Source organism: Xiphophorus couchianus, chromosome 1 (assembly GCF_001444195.1).
Source record: "Xiphophorus couchianus chromosome 1, X_couchianus-1.0, whole genome shotgun sequence".
Lineage (NCBI taxonomy): Eukaryota > Metazoa > Chordata > Actinopteri > Cyprinodontiformes > Poeciliidae > Xiphophorus > Xiphophorus couchianus.
Window position 1 is genome coordinate 23,206,626 of NC_040228.1, and position 24,355 is coordinate 23,230,980.

Sequence of the window (24,355 nt, forward strand, 5' to 3'; positions counted from 1 at the left end):
ATTTTTAAAAAGTGACAAGAAACCACTTCATCCATTTTCCTATTGGTCAGGACTCCAGCAACAGAATTTAGAACGGGCTGCAGATGCCTGATTAACTTTTTACGACCTGTAAATACACTGTTGCAGACAGCCCAAAGTCAGTTTTCATCTTCTTCCAAAATTCCATTAAAAATACACACATCAACCTATTAAAACAGAATGTAGCGGAAGGGATGTAAGTCCATTTATACCCAATACACTCACTTATTCAACCACAAAGGTCACAGAGCGATAGTACAACTGTGGATAAGAAAACTCATCCATTCAGACATTTTTTAATTCAGTATCTCCACTCTTATAAATTCACATGCTTGTAATAAAGTCTTAATAAACCCTGAGCACAGAGAACAAGTACTGTAATACACGCCTGTGCGGTTTGCTGGAGCGCTAAGTGTGTGTGTGTGGGGGGGGGGGTTACTGTACTTTAAGCTGTGATCATGTTCACTGGCATCCTGTAAGTCGCCTCATGAAGCAAAGTGGGTACATGTGAAGGTAGCGACTCTGGAAACATGAATTCAAGCAACACCAGCTGTTCAGAGCGAACAGAGTTCAATCTGGTCCAAGTGAGTGGAACGTGGACTCGTCACACTGGACAGTGCCAAGACAAGGAGGGAAAACTTTCAGATGCTAAAATGTAAGTATATGGTGAATGAAAATGATTTGGTATAAACTGTACCTACAGTGGATACTGACGGTCAGGTTACAAGAAGGTCACAGTACTGATGTTGATCTTAGTAAATAAAAACACTGTCCCTTCTAAGTTATGATCATCTTTCCTTCATAAAGTATGTCTGTGTTACATTTAGTTTATATTCAAGCCCACTGTACACAGACAGTACACCCTCATATCTACAGTAGTCAAGTCCGTGGACAGAGTGAGTGGAAATAACTTTCTATTTTAGGCTGCTGCACCATGTTAAACATCTACAGCACTGCCAGAAGAGAGCAGTTTCCATGTTAATGATGCAAGACTTTTTTATTTATTTAAGTGAGATTGTTGAAAATGATGCATATTTTGGTTACAAAACCCTAGATTTAGCAGCTCCCCATATAAACAATTTATACAGCGCTATAAAAAGTTTTGAGCCAACATTCGCCGCTCATATTTCGTTTCCAAATCATCAGACTTCGCTAAAAGCCTTTAGTGGTTCTGATAACAATTTCTTGAGATTTTCTGCAGATCTTTTGAAGTTTTTCTTTGAACACCTTAACTCTAACTAAACTGAAAGGATAAAATAATATTAAATCGACAGAAAAGAGAAAATTACTCCATTTTCAGTTGGATTCACAGACAATCAAAAAAATAAAGTTTTAAAAAAAAATTATTATCATTATATTTTAGGTTGAATCTATAAAGAGAAAAACATTACCACACAATGACAAAAAATAGCTATCTTGTGTTGGGACTTTGTTGGATCCTTTGTCTTTTTTTCCCAGAGATATGATTTCCACATAATATTCATCTAGTAAATCTGTTTTAGGCCTGATCCTTACTTACATGACTGTTTTATTCATTTCCAAGCAGACATTGCACAAAATATTACCAGGTAAAAAAAACTGAATGGAAATTGAATTGATTAAGAACCAAATTCAAATAAAAACAGAAACAAAAACATCTGTGCATTAAACCTACATTTTGGATTCAGAGACAAAGTATTTGAAGGAATAACATGCCCCTTTAAAAACCCTTTCAAGTCCTGTTCCACTATCACTGTTTCTCTGTATCTCGCTTGCATGAAAAAGCTTAAATTAATAGTAAATACAACATATAAAATGTAGTTTTGATTGTAACATAATGCCAAACACTAAATCAATTCTTCTTTTTGTTACTTTGGTGTGAATTACATTCAGCTACGAGAACAAATCTGACCAAGGAGTTTCCTGGACGGTGGTGAGCCCCATTGTTTTCACCTACAGAGTCATTCAGTGTAAAGATCTACTGGATCCCAGGAATGACACTTTGCTCTGGGGACACATAGAAGACGAAGAACTTAAAGGCACCACGAGCAACTCCAAACCTGTGAAACGCTTTATTGTCATTGATAAAACTGTACATGAATTGTACGGCTCTAAGGTTTCTCAATACTTTGATGCCAAAGGAGTCATTTACAAGATCCTTCCTCTGCCCACCACTGAGGAGAGTAAGAACATGGAGTTAGTGACCAAGATCCTGGAGGAAGTTCACCAGTTTGGGATTGACAGACGTTCGGAGCCAATCATCGCGCTCGGAGGAGGAGTCTGTTTGGACGTGGTTGGTCTCGCAGCGTCACTTTACCGACGAAGGACGCCGTATATTAGGGTGCCGACGACTCTGCTGTCGTACATTGATGCCAGTGTAGGGGCAAAAACAGGGGTCAACTTTGGTGGGGGGAAAAACAAGCTGGGAAGCTACGTTCCACCAGTGGCGACATTTTTAGACAGCTCATTCTTCCAAACTCTGCCTCTACGGCAGATCTCCAACGGACTTGCAGAGATGCTAAAGGTGATTGTCTGTCCATGAGCATGGATTGATGACGTCTTGCATGTGGAACAATAATTGTAGGATTTCTGTGAAGCACACAAACTAACTCAAATCGCTCAATCAAACACAATTTAGGCGTGTTGATATGATTCAACCATCTTGTAAATTTTAATAAATCAGAAACACCTTTTTGCTGCAAGGCTGCAGCACTAAAAATGGCTCCACTTAGCAGCCATCAGTTAAACATTTTTAATTTTACAATAATTTAAAATGAGTCTTTAATAAGATTTTATACTATATTAAATTAATACTTGATGCTAATATATATTCTTAATATTATTATTAATGGAATTAATCAGAAATATATTTCATTTTATGCTTCACTAATTAAATTAATGTGTTGCCACTTTTACAACTTTTGTTTTATTTTCTTGTGAATTGTTCTGTTCATGAAAAATTTTTTAGGTGGTTCACCATTCATTAGAAATATCCTTAATATTAATTTCTTACAAGGATGCATGTGGCAGTGCAGAATATCTTATATTGCAGAACAACTTGATCTGTTTGGACCAAGTTGTACTTCACAAATTTGTTTTATACCTGATTTTATTTAACATTCAGCTTCGATAGTGAGCGTATTGATGTAATGATTTCAGATGGCCCTGATGAAGCACCGGGGCCTATTTGAGCTGCTCGAGGTGAACGGCAGAAAAATGCTGCATGCCAAGTTGCAGCCCTCTGAGACCTGCGGTGGCTCTGAACAGGAAGACGGTGCTGCAGCATCCATGCGCATTGCCATAGAAACAATGCTGGAGGAACTGGCTCCAAATTTGTGGGAGGATGATCTGGATCGGCTGGTGGATTTTGGGCACATTATCAGCCCTGAGCTAGAAATGGTAAAGGAACAGTTTTCAACATATTTTACTGTGTCACTACACAAACTAACAAAGGATGTTCATCAGTAGGGGAAACTTCTGGAACACAAAGTGAAGAATATGTCATACAATTTGTCATAAAACATAACAGCTAAAAATAAAATACATAAAAACAAGTCATACACATTTTAAAATATGCAAAATTCACATTTATTGTGGGAATTCAGTGAACATTGGCCGTAATGCATTTGCAAACAATCCATCTTGTTAATAAGTGCAGCTAAAGAGTTTCCATCTTTTCTGACCACCCAGAGGGTTTTGCCAGCGCTGCTTCATGGGGAGGCAGTCAGCATTGATATGTCCTTCATGGTGTATGTGGCTCATCAAAAGGGGCTTCTGACAACGCAGGAGAAGAGCCGCATAATTCAGTGTTTGCTGGGTCTGGAGCTACCTGTGTGGCACCAGGAATGCTCCTTGGTCCTGGTGCAGAAATCTTTCAGGGAGCGTCTGAGGCACTCAGCTGGCTCCCTGAGGATGCCTCTACCAACAGGGCTTGGAAGAGCAGGTAAAGCAATATACTGTATATATATATATATATATATATATATATATATATATATATATATATATATATATATATATATATATATATGCCTGTATTTGATGTGCTGACATGTTTAATTACCACTGTCAGTAATATAATTAAAATAGAATAATTTAAAAAAATTCATTTTATTAATTTTACAGAAATCTTCCATGACATGATAGAAGACAATGTCATATATCAAGCCTTTCAGAAGTGGACTGAAGAACTTTCTACCTTTGGTAGTAACCAGATAAACTATTATTAAAAAAACAAACAAAATCAGCAGTGCTAACTGTAATATCATATTCTGAGTCTTTACATGTTCAAAACATGGTCCATAAAAAAATTGGGACATGATGGTAACATCATGGTTAGTCTAGGAATAGATTTTATTGATACTTGAGTTGAAATGCACTCATAAGGTTTGAAAATACATCTCCACAGAATATGCTTAAAGATCTATAACTTTATTCCAAGTGATTTTTAACAAAGTTTGTACAGCATCCATGTTTACAGATTATAAATGTAATAGCTTAGGAATAGTATAATTTAGCATATTTAGCAACCGTGAAAATCTCCGCAAGGAGCAACATTTTTTAATTTAAATTATTAGATAGCAATATTTTTAAAATCGCAGAGAAAACACCCAGTCAAAAAGTTCAAATAAATCTTTTAATATTTCTAACAGAGTAGTTTAACATCGAGTACCAATGAGCGTGAGTTAACAAATCAGTGGGCGCAGTAAGTATTGCAACACTTGTCTCTTAATAACTGTGACAATGAAAACAGTAGTAGTACACTTTATGAACCACAGGAATAAACTTGTTCAGACACTCAAGTACCGAGATAAAATGGTTCTTCCTTAGTGGATTTAAAACACACCACAATATATCGAAGTGCAACACGCAACCTTTAAACCGAGAGCTACTTGCTCTTGATTGAAAGGTTGTGTATTATTCTTATTACCCTAAATCTTACAATCATAAGGGTCCATCTGCAGTGACTCAATGGTCACATACAAGCTTTTTACTGGCTTTCAATGAGTTGGTACAGAGTGTACTCAGTAGATTGTAACACTGTGTGACGCATGGTAAAATGCGACAAAATATTAAAAAAAAAATAAAATAAAGTTACTCTTGGAACCATGTCTTTCATACTGCTTAATAAACAATTTTCACCAAAACTATATTTTACAGACTAGCACTACAGCTCTTGTTTCTGGTAAAAGGTTATGAAAGACACCATCAGCAGCTCAAAACCTTTAGTTTGTATAAATATACTGCATCTTTCATTGTTGGCACAATTGCTCAACTACATTCATGCTATAGTCAGAAAGATTTTAAATGCTCGGTGTTATTCTAAGAACACACAGCACAACAGCAATATCTGAAGTTTAAAAGTGTTCAGTAATAAATACACATGTATGCATGTATTTAAAGACAACAACAAATAGTGGTTCAATTATGTTGGCGGGTTTTTGTTTTTCAAGCTAATGCTAAAACCAGTCTTCACTATCTTTAACTAAATGCTTTGATAATTGGGAGTAAAAAGGACACTATAAATTAGGTTAGTGTAAATTTGGTATTTGGTCACAATTCAAATTGGTGGACAGACTCAAACTAAGAAGGTACATATTTTCCAACCTACAGGTCTTTGGGTTCAAGGAGTTTTCAAAGAGTTCTTTACGAAATCCAGAAATGTTCACCTGTTAGTGGTAGTAAAGTGGTAGTCAAAGTAAAGTGGCCATGATTGCATTCTCTAATACTTTCACACAAAATTCCCACGGTGAACCTTTTTATTTAAATAAATACTTGTTTTGTATTAGGTGGAGACACTGGTGGTTTCTGTTTCTAATCTACAAATTAATTCCTCTGTTTCTTGTGTCCCTCCAAAAGCTTTTGTTAACAGACATATTTTTCAAGCTATTTCAGGTTGGCCAGTTCTAGTCTTTATTTAGCCAAGAAAAGTAAAATTGAAAATTTGACTTCTACATATGTCTGCATGCTTTGATTAGTCGTTAAATTTAAAACATTTGGAGCTCCATTTTAAACGTAGCTTTTCAACCACAAAACTATTAGACGTCTTTATGTAGGAATCTTTTCCCACTTTATTCATCACCATTTTCATCTTGTTTACACAGAGGCACTGTTGTCTAAATTTAGCTTTTGGGGGCTAGTTGTCATAAACGTTAATCTTTGTGAGTCATACTTCCTTTGGCACCACTGGTCTAGCTCATAGATACAAGCCAGCTATTTTTTCAGAAGTAAAAGTAAAGCTTAAGAGTTTGTGACCCTAAAAAATACATTTTCTGCATCTAACAGCTAAGCAAAGTACTTACTGTAAAAATACATTGCAGTCTGTCATATATGCTCATTTGATTACATCCTTGTCTTTTTAATCATGTTTGAATTTAAACGTTTCACTATTCAGACTCTTTGTGAAGTACTTTGTGATTTCTACTTGTAAAAGGTGCTATATTTATAAGATGGACTTACTAATTTAATAAGATGTATTAGGTTTCATTGAATACTGAACACTTTGAAGTGTTTAGAAAATTATTTCTTGTGGTTCTTGAGTTTAAGAGATGTAGTTTGTTTTCTCACACTGACCAAAAGTCATTTCCTGTCACTTTTGGAAGAGATTGTAAAACTTACTTCTTTAGTATATAAAGCACCAAATACCGGCATAATCAGTCTCAAAATATTGCATGATTCCTTGTACATCACCAAGGTAACACAAGGCACTTAAATGAAATAGAAATTGAATTATTACTGTCTAAGGCTACTTCATAAATGACAACTTCAAGACATGATGCGTCACAGGCACAACTTCAAACATTGCATAGTTTGACAAAACGGAGACTGTGCTGTGTCAGAGATATCAGTAATGGCACAAGGTTATTCAGCAACAACTTTTCAAACTGCAGAAATATACAGCACACGTGTACTTCGGTTACTCGACTCTCAAGCAAAACATTGTACGTTTCTGCACAAAAGCCTAACAAACTACATTTCAGTTCACAGAGGTTAATCCAGTGTCTGGACAATTTCATGCATTTCAGACAAAATCAGTCTCCTTATTCTCCTCAGCATTAAAAATTTCACATGCTCACAAAACAAACAAAAAAACCCCGCCCTGAATGTAAAATGTTACTGAAGTGGTACAAATATGACAAATATAAAAAAGATCTGAGGATAGAGAGCAACACCTCTGCAGTGTTTCATTACTGTGTGCTAAGATCTCCGACAATCCTGCGCATCTTATTACTGCTTATATAAACTCACTCTCATATTTTGAGACAATTTTTGAAACTTTGTTAGTTCAGAAGTTCTCGAGAAAAAGGACAAAACAGGTCTGTGGATTAACCACAAAATTTGAATAAAATATACACAAAATAAATTTTTTTTCAAATAACTAACGTGGGCTATGTGAGCACAACAATGTATGTTTTCATGGTGTTTGCTGAATATTTTTTATTTTAAACTTTGTAGTAGGTGGCGTCTAAAATCCCTTGTCCTGGAGCAGAACTCAATACATTATAATAGTGTAAAACAATTAAAGGAATACTAAGATAATATATTATGACAATTAAGTATAAGTATTCAAATAAATAATTATAAAAGTATCAATAAATTGAATTAAAAATCATTTTTACATGTTTTCCAACTCAATTGAAATTTGTCCCAAGTTTTTGTCAACACCGTCAGACATAAAAAGAATGTAAAAAAAAAATATCAGGCGTTATTTTGGGGCATCAGAACTTCTGAGGACCCCATGACCTCTTCCTTTGCTAAGAGGGCTAGGCAGCTCTGGTTAGCATATGTTATTCTTTAGTTTTTTCTTCCGTTTTAGTCCCAAGTTGCTCGTCACAACCATGATGTGTCAACACCATAACTGACAATTTACTAAATTTTTCTGAACTTTTGTGAAATAAATGCTTAACTTTAGTATACTGTAAAGATTTCATGGACCTGATGAGCTACAATATGGCCTCCTTCATAATAACATCAGATAAATTGAGGTAGTTTGGCATTTTGTCAACTCCATCAGAGTTTTTAACTGACAGTGTGACTCTTTCAGTGATAGTGTTGACAAATCTCACTTAAGTGTGCGGTTAATTCATTTTAATGTATTTTACATAAATGTCATTACTTCACATGTATCACGTTTTTCTTTTTACTCACTAGTTCGTCACCACCTTCAGTTCTGTGTCAACTCCTTCAGATGGACTTTATGTTTTTTGTTTTAAATAATATATTTTTTGTTTCTTGAGAAGCATTTGTCTGTAAAACTGAGTAAAAATATCACTAATAGGGTCATTAAAAATAATTTTAGATTTATTTTTGTGAGATGGTGTTGACAAAGTTCTGGGTCATGTCCATTAAAAATGTAATTTTCAAAAAAATGTTGCAACTGGGAGCCTACACCTTAGTATCTTTACATTTCCAAAACATTATTTGTCATATTTGAATACATAAGCTTGAGGAATAACAAAATTTGGGGGGGGGAATTTAAACCCATTTTGTCCCTCTTCTCAAGAATCACTGAGTTATTTAGTATTTTTGTGGTTTTGGCAGTGAATAATATATTAGTAATTTATCTATTGCAGCCTATCAGAATAAAGAGCACTGTGTAGTTAAAAGGCATTGTGCTGAAACTTTAGTCTCTCTTTGTAGTTTGATGTTTTCTCATAATGCTACGTAAAATTGGTTGAATTTGTGTATTTTAAAAATCTTGAAGGAGATTTTGGGGAGATATTTTTAAGTATCTCCCCAAGACACTTAAGATACTTATACTTATCATTTCAGCTTCTCTCTGTCCTTTTTTAATAAATACACTTTTCAGGGGAATGTTTAGATAAAATTATGTCTGTAAAGAGTCATAAATAGGATAAAATCAACAAACGTTTAATATTTATCAAGCAAGTAATTTCACTGGGAAGACTGACAGAGAATCACCTAATGTGTGCATAGCAATACAACAATAATGTACAAACTTTTTAATAAGGCATCGGCACATTCAAGTTCAATCTAAGACACAAGGAGTGTAAAGCACTATAGTAATAAATATCCTTCTTTCTATTATTGCTACTGATTTTCAAAGCAGTGTTGACCTCACCACAAATATCTACACCTCTGACTGTGATTTATAGTTTCCCTAGATTCTTTGGAATCGATAGAAAAAAACAATCTAATCTCTAGCGAAAGATAAATGTATAGTTTGTAAATATAAAAACATCTAATTTTTGTAACTCATTGTCACCAAAGCATTGATTAAAGAAAATACTTTGAAATCAGTCCTTGCAATCAAGGTTGAAAGCTTAGAAAGACAAACAATAGGAAAAAAAAGAATGAAATGGAGGCGATACAACATGTAAACATAAAAATGAAAAGAAAGGTAAAAAATAAAAATAAAAAAAATAACTGCAACTGTGTTAGCCTCTTGTTTTCTGGCAAGATGGAGGGATTAAAGATACAGAAAAGGTGTCTACCACTAGGGTGCGCTAACAGCCTTCTTCATTCTCATCCATGCTGACGCTGCTCTTGCGACTGCTGTCTTGTGAAGTGTCTGGGGAGACGGAAGAGAGCAAAGGGTCCCCACCTCTGACAGGTGATAAGTTGTCTTCCATGAGGATGTCATTGAGTTTGGATCCTGCTTTGCCGTGAACACTGCCGTAGTGGTCATCCGGGAAGTTGGAGTGACCTTCGGTCAGCTCCAGCGTGCTGGGTTGCTCCGGAGTGCAGGCGGGGTGGTGTTGGTGATGAGGGTGGAGTGTGTACAGGTCTTGTTGACAGTCCTCCAGAGCGGGCTCCTGCTTAATGGGCCGCACCCCAACTTCGGCAGAGCAGAGTGCTGAGGATGTGATGGCCAGACCGTGAGCCCGAGCCTGCATCTCCAACTCCTGTAAAGGTACAGTCATTTGCACACACAGAAGAGTGACTTAAGGTTTGTGTGTCTTTTATGCATCAGTTATTATGGTTAGCATCTTTGACAGATGCTAACCTCCATCTGTCAAAGAGGTTAGCAGAGATGAGGTCCTTTAAAAAGACATTCACATTCTCACTGTTACATTTCTATACTTATTTCCTATCCTACAATTACAAACTTGAATGTTTTTTCCAAGAATTTAAGTGACAGACCAAGACAGACAAAGCTTACAAAGATTTCTATAAATAAAAAACAGATATGCATTGCATGCATTTGTTTTCAAGCACATAAATTGTAGTGAAAATATATTTTCTATATTATTGTATTACAGCTGCAAGTCTTTTGGGATATGTGTCCATCACCTAAACACATACAGAGGTCGTTGCTTTTTCTGGGATTTCATTAAAAAAAAGATGGAAATTATTTATTCAGTTTTTTCACTTCACAATATGCACTATTCTCTGTTGGTCTGTTATAATCAATTCAAATAGAATACGTTAAAGTTTGTGTTTGTAAAATGATAAAATATGAAAGAGTTGTTGAAATATGAATTCTTTTAAAAGGCACAGTACAGGTTTACACATACAGTACATAATATAAATGCCATAATGGGAATTACGCTGTTCTCTTGATATATATACCTGTATTCTGAGCATCAAATGTCGGTTGGCGTGCTCAAGTTTTTTCTGGCGATTCTCCAGCTCCTTGGCCCTCTGCTGTTCACGCTGCAGCTTTCGGATGTAATCCACTGATGCCTTCAGGATGGTGCCTTTGTTCCAGCGCATGTCTCTAAAAATCACAAAGATGCCATTATTCCTTTGCTTGACATTTTAATGTCAGTCAACATTCTCAACCTTAAGAGTTGCTTTAAGACAAAAATGAGAAACGTTTGGTATTTAACCACATGTAATTGCAGTGCTTCAGATTGAAAAACCTCTATAATGCTATAAGAGCAAGACTAGCAAGGTGTGCTTCAGAGCTGCAACATCACAGGCTAAAACGATAAGATGTAAGGATTGAATTAAGATTACTTAAAAAAGAATAATATCAGAGAAAATGAATTATATTTAGACATATAATGGTAATGTCCGAGGGGAGTGGATTTATCAAAATAAAAAATAGGCCTTTCAAACAACTAGCAAATGTTACAATATTCAGGGTGAACCACAAACTGTGGAGCGACCTTTATTGATTCACTAAAGGTCACATTTAGCCTTCAAGCAGAAAATGGGTTATCAAATACACCAATGTGTAGTTTTAAAGTTCAGCTGCATCTAATACAAGAATTCATCAGTTACACAAATCAAGACCATTGCCTCAAATGTTACAGTGTTTTCTGGTACAAAACCCCCCTTGTGGGTTTCCTCCTACAATGTTTCCTTGAGTTTCTGTTTGCAGAGATAGCAACATAGAGAGGGGACTTGGCTATAAAAAAAGAATTAATATTAAAGGAGTACAGATTTTTTTTATATGTACTCTAGAACAGGTTTAACTTTTCTATTCTTTTTATGTTTATAGTATTATCTTCACAACCAATTACAGAAACCACACACTGCTATAATCTTCAGATATGAGATACGAGAATACAACAATCCAAAGAAAGTATGAATCGGTTCATTATTTCAAGCTTTCTGAAGTAAAATCAAAGCAATGGGAAACTTACGGGTCATTGGATTTTGGAATCAAAGTCCCCAACTCCTTGATACGATCATTGATGTTAAACCGACGTCTTCTTTCAACTGCAAAACAAGCAAGGAATTAAACAAACATAGCTCCAGGATTTATTAAAGAGCAACCATACTATTTCAGAGCCAGAAACTTAAAACGGTTCAATATATGAAAAAAAGAATCCCAATTGGCTCTACATTCTTTTAAAATAAGAAATATATGATGTACTATAAGGATGAAGTTAACCGGAGATATGAAACGCCATCAAAAAGCATACTATTCTCTCAAATTAAAATGACAAAATTTTGTCATAAGGATGTGTGGTCACTTATTGGCAACTCAAAAAAAGATGCAGTTTTTTTTTTTTACATTTACTTTCCTCAAAGCTCCTAAACGCAAAAAAAAAAAAAGAGTGAAAATAGTGACAGAGAAGAGGGCAGATTTCTTTGAAACAACTCAAACATTGGATTCAAAGGACAGAAAAAAACTAAGTTGTGGGAGAAAGAAATTACATAGTTCAAACTATGAATGATAAGCGCAATAAGTCAGCAGTCAGACGACCAAAGCGAACATTCCTTCTGGAAGAAAAACTTTTCTGAGGCTGCTGTCAGTACAACACATCTGATAACGACTATGCATTATTCTATAAACAACAACTCTATGAATAGTCCCTCTCTATATACTATTACTAGGTGAAGTAGTCACTCATTTTTTTGAGTATCACAGCTAAATGAAGGAAAAAGTGGGGCAGTACATAGTGTGGTAGAACAGATTCCTAATATGCAACTGAACTTTTATTCTTGACGCTGTAATCCAGAGGTTTGAATCCCAAACCCCAAATTCTTTAGCTCTGCAGGCTGTTCAGAAATATTTCCTTACTTCTAGCTTCTCAATGGACAAATCAATATTTGCTATTAAAACCACTCAATACTTCACCAATGCTACTTTTATTTGGCATGGTCAATTTTTGCATTGATGCCATAGCTTGGTGTTTGCATATGAGGTCATCACTCTGTCAAGTTTCAACTGTGCTCTGTTTGCTTTTTTATTTTAACTATTTTATAGTTCTAGATTTTGGATGTAAAAATGAATATGATCAAAATGAATTAGAAATAAAGATATCATTAAAAAGGATTTGTAAGGTATTTGGATGGTGCGTCAAGCAAAATAGTTTGTCAAATGTTAATTTTGGCAAATAAAATAGGATGCTGCAATTGGAACTTACTCAAATTATGGTTGTCTTTCTTCTGCCTTTCTTTTGCGAGGGCTCTTACCTCAACTTCTGGAAAAAGTGCTTTGGTTAGTTAAAAATAAGGGTGCCATAAATGCTTTACAAGTGATTTAAAAGAAACAGCACTGGTTTGTGTAGTTTGGAGATGAATACTGAGACGTACCCACAGGAAATCCTTCTGGCCTTTGATAGGTGTCAAATTTTCCACAGGATTCAGACTTGTCCAGCATGTGCATGATGGATGGGGATTGAGACACTACATAACAAATAACAAGAAAACTAAACAATCAGTGCAAAAAAGCATGCATTTTCATAATCCCAATCCCCAGGCAGGTAATATTATTAAAGAATTGATGCAATCGTAAATTTAAATCCATAGCCACTGTCTGTATAAGATCTGCTCTGCTTCCTGCTCACCTGAGTATTCCCTTTTGATGTTGGAAAGATTGGCAGGGCAGGAGTTACTGATGGGCAGGCCCTGCTGAGGCATGCCCTGATTACCGTACATGTCCATGAGGTTAGCAGATACAGGGATCTGGGGGAGTGACGGAGAGAATACATCTATCTTTATTAGAGGCTTATCAAACCACAGTAATGAGAACGACAATGCAGTGGGAAAATGTCAGAATTGATGTTAGGGTTTTTATTGCAGTCAGGCAAATGGCATCACTTTGTGATCCGTCAATACGGCATGAAGCACTTACTGAACTCATTAATTACCATACACTTTTCTGTTCATTAGTGAAAAAAGTAAATAAATGTGCAGAACCACATGAACACTGCTTTAAGATGTAAGCTCTAAAATGTCAGTTTATTTCCATTAGCATGCAGATCATTTATTCTCAATCTCTTATATGTTGCGACCTTTCACAGACAGCTCTGTGCTGACAGTAACACACCAGAAAACTCACACACCGTGTTTGCCATTTGCAGTCCAGGATCCATCAAGCCGAGGATCTCATCACTGTAACTGGACTCCAGACTAATAATGTCGTCAATGACATCATCCATCTACAATCAGACACAAAAGCCGAGGTTCAATTAACTCTACTAACACGAAATGTGAAAGCACAACCCGTTTACAATGAAACCGCTCACACCTCTTTCTCGCAGTTAGAGTTGAGGGTCAGTAAGGCCATAGGGCTGTTGGGGGCGCTGTTGCCCAGCCCTGGCGGCATGCCCCCGTGGTCAGAGGACTGGTTGGGGCAGGGCAAGCTCAATGCCTGGGAACCAAGCTTTCCCAGGTACCGCTTCACCTGCTGCTGCTGCGAGCGCTGGATGTGGTACTTGGTTGGATTTTCCAAATGAGTCTGAACCTGTTGATCGAAAGCAGAAAACATAATTCTAAGAAAACATAATACTCTGAGATTAGGGTGACACCTACTGGGTAGAAGAAGGTCAACAAAGGAACAGTTTTACTTAAACATCTGAGTTGTCGCAAAAATATTTCTCATCAAAGTGAAACATGTCTCATGAATCGCTATCTATGTCCCCCTTGACTTTGTATGGTGAAATCTTAAACTACTATTATGAGCTTCAGATGTTAAAATGAGTGGCTAAATGACAAATTTTATTACAGTTTACAAGTATTTGAGGCTTTCATTTGGAAGCATGTAAGGAAGTATTTCTTGAGTGAGACTGCCGTGTTGACAGAGGTGTCAAAAAATTGTTTTTGTTGTGCTGGGGGACAAACTCAATTACAAAATAAGTAAAAGCAAAAAAAGAAATCTGAACTGAGCTTGAAAAGTAATGAAATCTATATTGTATTTTGAAAACACGGCAGAACATATTTAATGAATTTTGGAATTCAGACAACCTTGGAACTGATAACATATTCTTCAAAAGACTGTCCTTTGTGACAAATTCATTTAACCCTCCTGTTATGTTGCGAGTCAAATTGACCTGTTTTAAAGTTAAACATTTTTTTTTAAACAGTTGAAAATATTTTTTCTGCATGGAACTTTTTATATTTATCTTAATAAGCACACTCTAAATATAAATTAAAAATGGTTCATTTTACACATTTGCACCACCCCCTGCGTCTACTTTTAACATAGATACTATTCTGGTCAATTTGACCAGGCAATCAAGTTAAAGGGTAAAAAAGGTAAAAACATTTCCAGTTCTATATGTTTCCTTGTACCTATGAACCATATTTCACCACACACTCACTCACCACACACACATACATGCACCCCTGCACGAACACAAGCCCACTTTCTCGCTATTCTCTTTACTTCACTAGGAAACTGCGAGAAAGCAGGTGTTCATACAACTTTTGACGGGAACCTTTTCTGTTCCCGTGGGCAAACTTCACCCACACTGAGTGGACACTCAGTAGAAGTGGGGGGAAAACATACATATTCTCTGCATGACTCATTTATCTTGATTTTAATCAGTGGGTCAATTTGACCCAGAACATTATATGTCTCTCAAGTTCAATTATAAAGATCACCCATTGAAAAAAAAAAAAAATCAAAATCAAAATGTAATATACATTTTTTTACAAAATATCAATTTCGAGGATAATTATTGCTAGTAAATTAAATTTTTTATGTCCAAATGAGTAAATAAGTAAGTAATCACCATTGATTCTTTATTTGTGAGAGATAAAAAAACATCATTGCACAAATATTGATTGAAATGGTTAGTTAATAATCATATACAAAAATGTTTTGGAGGATTTTTTTGGTTTCTGACAGTATTGCATGATTAAACACTCTCCTCAAATTGACCCAGGAACATTACTGCTGTACCTCAGAAACAAACATAACAGGAGGGTTAAGCAAACAAATGAAAGGGATTCTTAGGTGCGAAGCAACAATACAACAATCCAAGCCCAGAGCATCTGGCTGATGGTTTCTGATCTGACTGTTCATGTCAACTATGTCTTGGTCCAGTTCAGCCAGGCATGTACAATATGTGTTAAATGCGACAACTGACATGCGTTAATTGATAAGACACACAGAGACACTCTTGGTGTCATTCAGTTTTCCTGAAAATATTGTTAAAATCTTTCTGGTTTCATCTCATTCTAATAAACTTGCATTGTGTGTCATCTTGTCTTGAGAGCTTGTTTGATCGTCGCTGCCCTTTTCTACACTGAACTGTGATTCTTTAAAACACTGAGGCATTTATTCTATTTGTGAAACCTCAAGAAAAGGAGCATTTTAAATGTTTTTTTGCCTTTCAGAACCAATTGTCTAAAATATGAATCAAACCTTGAGTCGAATACAGTATTCTACTTTGGTAAGATTATTTAAACCAAAGTTTATGATTTGTACACCCTTTACTTCAACGGTGAAGACAATTTTTTTCTGTTTCCCTTAAAGTTTCTTAAAATCTGGACGCATCTTTGCCCCCCTAGTTGCTACAAAGTTTTATTTAGTCAAATTAAATTACTTTTCAAAAAAGACCAATATAATCAAGAAATGCTTTAATATACTTCACAACTTAATTTAAGATGGTGACAAGTGTTGCCTTCCAGCTCTGCACACAAGTTGCAGTTCAGTTTGATTTCTGAGGCTCATTAATCCGCCAGCATTAATGAGCTAGAAATATATAGCTGCAGGCAGACCCACACAACATCCACATTTATACACAAACACGCACACACACATACACACACAAACAACTTCAGAGACAGTGTTTGTCAGACTGTAAAGCATTTTAAATGGAGCGGAGCTGCTGTAATCCATCTCACATTTGGAGGTCTAAATTTAAACTTTCCTCCGTTTGTCTTGAATATTCGCCAAAAAATCTCTCAACAACACCTGCAGTTTACAAAAATCAACAAAAAAATGTTTTTAAACAATACCCTGGCACTGTTAAAGATAATACAACTGGAGTCAAGATAGTGAAGTGGACCAAATTCTGATTAATTAAATATCCTGTTCAGCTGTTTTTCATATATATAAAAGACATACCTCATAAGGTTGGTATCCAAGCATCTCAAGCATATTTCCTCCTTTGAACCGTTAAATTTAAGCAAAAGTTAAAAATACAAGTGTGATTTTTTTTCAGCCAAGATGCGCTGCAGCAGCTGCCTCCTCTGCTGTGCCTGCTGGAGTGAGAAGACACACATCCAGCTCAGCTTTTCAAAGGCAAGAAAACTAATTAGATATGCATGTCTGTGAATCTCAGTGAACACAATGATCCTTTTCAAATTTGTGTTGTTTTATGTAAAAACTGTATTTATTTCTTTATAGCGTGTCACTTGATGTCAGGATACACTGCCAACAGTTAGAGTCTTTGTTTGAGAAAGCCACTTCTTTAACTGAACCTTGCCTGGGGCCGTGTCTTTGCCCCATCCACTTTTTAACCCATGTGGATGCTTGATATGTGTTCCCAGTTTAGCGCAGCACAAAGAATAAAGTCTTCTTCATTGTCTTTAGTCTGCAGTTTGCTTCTCTAGATGAGTTTACTGAAATTAACAAGAACTTGTCTCTAAACAGATTTCTTTGCAGTTATTTTTATCACATTAAACATCACAGGCCCAGAATAAGCAGTCAGCTAATTTCTGATATCTCTGCTACATTTGAAAAAAATTCTTCAGTACTCAAACAGTACATGAACTTAAGCAAACAATGACGCATGCAAATCCTATGAATAAAAGATCGTTTTCAATCAAACTCTTATGTTAAATGGTCAAAGTTAAAGCTGTGGAAAACTTTTAAATCAGAGTTAGATTATAAAACAACTGCTTAAGCAGATGTCAGTTTGATCAATCATCCAAAAAAGGAAAGACCAGAACACAACTTCACATTTACCAAAACAAGTTCATTCAGTCAATCTGAATGGCAGGGCAAGGGAAGCATACCAGAAGCAGACCAAAGAAACTTTGGAGGAGCTGCAGAAATCCAAAGCTCACAATCTGTAAACATGACAACTATATGTTGTGTGCTTCACAAATCTGGCAGTTGTGGAAGATTCACAAGAAGAAGGCCATCATTGAATGTAACAAATAAGATGTGCATCCAAATATTGCATTGGTTTGTGGCACAAATATGAGAAGAAACGGTAAACATTTGGAAGAAAAATGCTCTGGTCATATGAGACCAAAGTGAAACTTTTGGTCTATATGCAAAATGTTTTTTGTAGAGATGAACTAAGAGTCCACACCATCATAAACACACTTTTTTTTAATCAAATACAGAGAGCTACAACAGAATGAGAAGAACTACTGCTGAACAAAACACAAAGACCTGTTTTACAACAGTCCAAGAAAAAAGAAGAAGAAAAAGAATAGAATATAGTAAGGTCCTTTATTGTGCCACCTTTGAAAAATCAGGTGTACCAGCAACATGTTGTTGGCATTTTTGTGGCACGTTACAGGTACAGCAGTAAAAATTGGTTTGTACTTAGACAGTAAATTGGTCAATTTAAAACATAGGATGAGTGTTTCATCCCATCTGATCTTCATACATAAAAAAATTATGTATGAAGATCAGATGGGATGTGTAAATAACAGCAGAAATGTAAATACTTCTTGAGTTTGTTGGGAGTCATGGTGTTACTGGTTTTAATCTAACAGCTGCTAGGAGGAAGAAACTACAATAATGCTTTATTGTGCACCCAGTATCCTCGGTGCTGTATCCTGCAGAAGCCAGAAGTTTTTCAGAAGAAGAAGTTTTTCAGTTCAGCAACAGCTTCATATATGGGGGGAAGACATTGTCCTACAGTGAAGTAATCATAGCCAGAGTGCTTCTGTATCTCAGTACCTGGACTGGATGCTAAGACTGAGAAAGGTTATCTAACTGCTTCATCTTTATAACCCTAAAAACTACTGGGAAAATACTCTGTGAACGGTGGAGATAAAAACAGAACATTTTGGTGTAAAATTTACTAAGGTTTTCAAAGACAGAACATCATATCAACAGTCAAACATCGCAGTGATAGTGTGACGGTATGAGCTGCTGTTCAGCTTCAGATATTTGAAGCAATTGATGGAACCAAGAATTCTGCTCTCAGTCAGAAATTCCTTCAGGATAATATCTGGGCCTCAATGTGTGACCTTAAACTCAAACACACTGGAGTTATGCAGCAGGTCAATGACCCAGAGTAGGCCAGCAATTGTAGCTATGAATGGCTAAAAAAACATGTATGTTTTAGAGTGGCCAAGGGAAAAACTGGACTTAAATTTAATTGTTTTTGCCTGACTGTAAACAAATTCATGCTCAAAGTGTAACTCAATTAAAGCATATCTTTAAAAAAAACCCTCCTCTTTGTAATGTAAAATATTCATTGCAAGTTTTAGCAAAAGCTTGATGGCAGTTTTCTTTCCCTTAAAGGTGGCAAAACCACAAACTGGGTATCACTATGCCTGATAAACTGTGTAAATGTAAAATCAAAGGCAAAACAATTTAGCAGAGTTAAACAAAAGTTAACCATGAAGTGTCAACTAAGTAACTATGAATACTCAGTTAGAAAAGGTAATCAGAGAAATGTTGGTCACGTGATTTAGAAATTACTAAGTACCTTGGAACACAAGCTCATTCAGAGGTGCTTGTCCATGCACAGATACAGCATCATTGTTCTGTAGGAGACACTCATGTGAGCTACATTAACATACAGTATATCCTGCAGGTATCCTCATCACAAGACCACTGGGCTGACGCCACTATGGGGGCACGGTTACTGTTTGTTAAAGACGTATACGGCACAGCAGTGTCACTCTGGGACAAATAATATGATTTATTACTGATTGGATTGAACAAGAATTCTTCTGTCAGCTCTCATTATCTCACTTTATATTAGTGCATTGCTACACTGCCAAGATTATTATTTTCTCTGTTATTGGATGATTCTTTTTATTAAGTCCTCAAGAGTTTATTTTCTTCAATCCGATAAATTAAAAATCAAATATATTGATATTTTTTTCCACATTTGGAGTCCTTTCAGTGTTTTTCCATATTTTATGATGAGTTTAGAAAAACCTAACCCACTACTTTATTTAAATGGAACTTTATTCTATGATATTTTAGGTACAAATAAATATTGAATTTTTCAAAAATAGATTTAAAAGCAGGTTAAAAAGGTCCTTCAATTGGGAGAAAATGCACCAATGTGCATAGCCTACTCTGTCTATGTCACTAGAAATCAACATACAAGATCCTCTAACATTATCAAACAGGGGCACTGCACAGGTAAAACCGAAATGAAAAAGAATTGCAGTATGTCTCGCTATATACCACACCTATAGCAGTTTAAACCCTCAAATCATTATAAAGTACAGTGTTAGATGAACACCATGGATAAAAAAAAATCCTCAGTTGTATTTGCTTTTAAGAGGTTGTTAGGAATAACAATAATTGTGAAACAAATTATGTTGGTTTTCTTCACGGAATAAATGAGTCAAAATTAAAAGTTGGATTTTTGTTTTCCATTTTTAATCAGTGTAATTATGCAACTACATTGAAATATGAATTAATCATTTTATATGTATTTAAAGGATATGCCATTAACAGACAATGGATAGACAAAAATACAGTTATTATGTTTTCATCCCTACACCAGCTTAAAATATGTTTTTATCTTCACATCTTGCCTGGGGAATATCTCACAACGTTCCTACTGATAAATTTGTGAAACAAAAAAAACATCTTTCTTTCACATCAATCTGTGTTACAAATAATGTATACCATCAGTCATGAAGTCATTGATGGTTTTTATCTGTGGTTCCTGGGAAGACATTGCCTGTAATTTATGGAACATTTCATTTTCTGCCAGCTGAAAAGAACTGAACTGGACTATAGTTCTATTTCCACGGGCCCATGTATGTTACAGACAGAATGACAATTTTGTTTTTATATGTTTACTTCTCTTAAAGAAAATATCAAAAGCATTAAATGTTTCATATCACGTTTCAAACCTTCTCTCTTTAAAAAGTTAGCTCTACACCTGCATCTGCACAGGGCTTCTTGAATACCGAGACATAAAGATTTACTGACTGCAGGTATAATTTCCATGTCTTTTTTTACATGTCTAAAAAAAGCAACAAAAATAAGTGCAAGACATGCCACCACGGGAGCTCGTTACAACTCCATTTTATTCTTACGTACTCACTAAATCCAAATCCTAGATTTTCTTGTTGCAAAAGAAGAAACAAAGGAGGCATTAAGAGCATGAAATGCAACAGACACAAAATACTGCTGCCCCAATGTAGCAAATAAGCACAACCATATAAGCCCATTTTTCTAGAAGAGTTAAATGTGTAAAACTTTTGCAAACATTAACAAGTAAAGACAACAATCTAGGATGACCAAAAGTAGTGCAAGAAAAATGAGACAGAAAATGATAATGAAAAACATATAAGTAATCAGCATCTTATTTTGATCCCTAAATAAAATCCAGACCAATCTGCACTCAGAAGTTCACTAATTTGTAAATAATCTACTTGTATGTAATTAGTCTGGTTATAAGTACAAGTGTTCAGTTAAGGTCTCTGGTGGTTGTCAGAAACATTACTGAACACAAACCATCACAAAGACAAAGGAACACAGAAATCAGGTAATTATGTGGAGAAGTTTACTTCTATGAGACTGCAAATGATTTGAGGACGAGGTGAAGGTTCAGCTTCCAGCTGGACAACAACCCTAAATGTACACTCTGAGCAACAATGTGATGGTTTAGTTGAAAATATTGCAATATTTTGAAATGGCAATCTGATGCAGTTCAAGTCATTTTCAAAGAAGAATGCTGAAAAACTACAGTCCCACAAAGTACTGACCCTGGTGGGATAAATACTAAAGAACGCCACATCTTTTCAGATTTTTAATTCGACTTAACTTTCACGCACCACCGAAGGTAAAATCAGAATAAAATATAGTGAACTATAGTGAAGTTGCAAAATGGAAAAAAAATTAAAGTGTATAAATATTTTAGCAAGGGACTGTAGTATTTTGTCTGTTTACAAATACAACACTGCATGTAAAAATGATTGTCTTCCTTAATCTTTAAAACTATATAAGATTTAAAAATAAATAAATATGCGGACCAATACTTTGACTTATTTTTTGCTATATTTCTTATCCACCTGGTTTAGTTTCTTTAAAATAAACAATTGAGGCTTTTGATCTTATTTTGTCCTCAGTGAGTTCCGAAATTATCACACATAATAAGATGACCTCAGAGCTTCAAGGGACTTCACTGAAGCCTCAGGGCCACAAACCACAGGCTTTAAAGTCCTGGTCTTCTCAATGCTGCTTTTGTTGCAACAATGTAAAGTTGGGTGTAACAAATTTTCAGTTTTTAACATGAAAAGAGATTATTTTCATAGTGTGTTTATAAACTCTTAAGAACAGAATTAACTTCCCCAAGGTCCCTGTCTTAGTTGTACATAAAGCCATCAGTTCTGTGTCTGTAGTGAGTGCAGCTGGATTGTGTGTCCAGCCAGAGAGAGTGAATTAAACATTTCTCTGCTCAACTTCACTCAGTGTACCCGCCTCAGAGCACACGAGGCGGGTACACTGCAAGTCGGAATTTGTAACAACAAATTCTGACTTGCAGCATCTGAAACTGCGGCAAACAAGGCAACTATTTATCCCCTCACTCGTTTTTAGACATCAGCGGGCCAGAGGGCAATGGCAACCTAACCCCTAAAAAGTCAGAAACTCTGCAAAAGCAAGCACAAAGCGTCCTGCTGTATTGAATAAAAATGGGTGCATGGTGAACTCAGAATGACAAACAATGATTTGTATGTTTTTTTACTTGGATACCCAAGGCATTCCATGATGGTCTGACCAGGATACATTAGCAAGACAGTCACCATTTGCCTTGCATCCTGAAAGAATGGGCCGCTTTGTCTCACAGACTGCTAACGTGCTTTGCAGAATTTGCAGACAACAACTGTGAATTTAATGTGAATGGCAACATTAACTTGTTGTCATGTCATGTCGGCCTCTCATTCTGACATACTGTGAGCTTAATATGCACAAGCATTGCAAATTAACACTCCAGGCTGATTGAAACTGTGATTTTTGTGATAAATACTCTTAAAGTTAGTGTAGCTCATACTAGATGATGCTGTTGGGGATTATACTTAGTTGATCTCATGGTGAGAAAGCTATCATAAAATTACTTGGAATAAATGTGGGTTGTATATCAAGTATTTTAAGTTTGTGTTTCTTTTCAAATAATGCACAAGACAAGCTTTCTCCCACAGTGGTGATAGTGTTACTGCATGAAAGCTTTCACCATGTAGACAGTACATGTTTGTTCTGTATTTTAATCTTACTTCCAATTGTTTACAATGGACAAAAACCAAATATCAAAATCCAAGCAATGGAATAAAGTAATAATATTACATCTGCCCCTTTTCAGCATTCTCACTGTACTTTCCAATATTGTTTATTTTAGCGTTTGAACATTTAGCATGTATCGTTCAACCAGATAACAAAATGACTGGCATACCAACTGGGAATCATGAATTCAAATTAAGTATGTATGCAATGTTTTATTGGTTTTATTGACACTCTTAAGCCTGTCTCACTCCATATCCAAAATTCTTAAAATTATTGTACTTTTTAGTAGTTTATGAGGTTTTACAATTAATTGGAGTAAGCTGGATAAAGATTATACATCTAACTGGTAAATCCACAAGAAAACTTCATGAGAAAATATGTAATTATTTTTTCATCTTGTCCAATATGGCATAATTTGGCTTTTACAGCTGCTGGAAACCCCCTTTTAAATAATATATGAAACAAAAAATTACAGATATCAAATACTGATAAATACATTTTCTTGCTCTTTGAGGGCCTCTCTGACAAGTCTAATCTCAGAGTTTATGCCTTCTTGCAGTATGCCCAGATAGCAGGCATTTTTTCTAAACTCTTTAAAGAATTTATCATTTAGAATATAGAATATTAGTCATAAATATAGTGACAGTTTCAGGTAACAAATCTATTTTAAAGTCTTTGGGGAAGCAGTAAGGCACAGTGAAAGCTATTACCTAGAAATGGAGAAAACATGGATGAAAACATAAACTGGTGGCCAGTCTACCAAAATTACTCCAGCAGAGCATGAAACAGTAAAGAGGTCACAAAAGACAGTTGCCATAGTTAAGATCAGCCTTCATAATTCAACAACTAAAATAGAGACTACACTGACCTGCATCCAGAGGAGAGTAACAAAGTAAAAAACACTGTTGACTAAAAGAATATCCATCCCAAATTTAATGAAAGACTTCATTATGATTTCCAAAACCGTTAGGCCAAAATAACCACACTAATCATGCTAATTGCTAATATATGCTAAAACAATTCAAAATATTTATATTTATTAGCCAAAATCAGAAACAGCAGGTTTACAAAAACTCAAGACTGGAAGTCGACCACAAAATATTCTGATCAGTGTGTCACTAGTTATGAACTATGCTTGTTATGAATCAATAATTGTGTGCACCAAAAGCATTGAGTGGAGAAGAAGAGTACATTGTTCTTTTCACGGAGGCATAAATCCCTTAAAAATAAACACATAACTTTTAACCCTTTTAGGAAGTTAGCCTGCGCAAATTTCAAAGCAGTGTGTTTTTTTTTCTCTTACATATGCTGAGGAATTAAGGCAGT

General features: G+C 35.5%; 2 protein-coding genes across 5 annotated transcripts in view; one reads left to right on the forward strand and one right to left on the reverse strand.

The window, feature by feature from the left end:
- The first annotated feature begins 476 nt into the window (after positions 1–476).
- LOC114146199 (2-epi-5-epi-valiolone synthase-like) lies at positions 477–5,367 on the forward strand. Its single transcript, XM_028020070.1, has 5 exons — positions 477–673; positions 1,891–2,521; positions 3,157–3,396; positions 3,688–3,940; positions 4,123–5,367. The coding sequence occupies exons 1-5, from the start codon at positions 549–551 to the stop codon at positions 4,224–4,226; spliced, it is 1,353 nt and encodes a 450-aa protein (XP_027875871.1). The 5' UTR covers positions 477–548; the 3' UTR covers positions 4,227–5,367.
- Positions 5,368–8,240: 2,873 nt separating this feature from the next.
- The window catches only part of mitfb (melanocyte inducing transcription factor b), a 30,706-nt gene continuing 14,591 nt past the window's right edge, over positions 8,241–24,355 (reverse strand). For 2 of the 4 annotated variants that reach the window (XM_028020034.1, XM_028020050.1), the window contains exons 3-10: positions 13,889–14,104; positions 13,704–13,799; positions 13,206–13,323; positions 12,952–13,044; positions 12,783–12,839; positions 11,553–11,628; positions 10,531–10,678; positions 8,241–9,863 (exon numbers count right to left, since the gene is read on the reverse strand). In XM_028020034.1, the coding sequence (XP_027875835.1) occupies positions 9,465–9,863; positions 10,531–10,678; positions 11,553–11,628; positions 12,783–12,839; positions 12,952–13,044; positions 13,206–13,323; positions 13,704–13,799; positions 13,889–14,104 (1,203 nt within the window). In that variant the 3' untranslated portion in view covers positions 8,241–9,464. Of the gene's footprint in view, positions 9,864–10,530; positions 10,679–11,552; positions 11,629–12,782; positions 12,840–12,951; positions 13,045–13,205; positions 13,324–13,703; positions 13,800–13,888; positions 14,105–16,714; positions 16,882–24,355 lie in introns of those variants that run through there. The other 2 variants (XM_028020059.1, XM_028020042.1) reach the window with 2 other exon arrangements.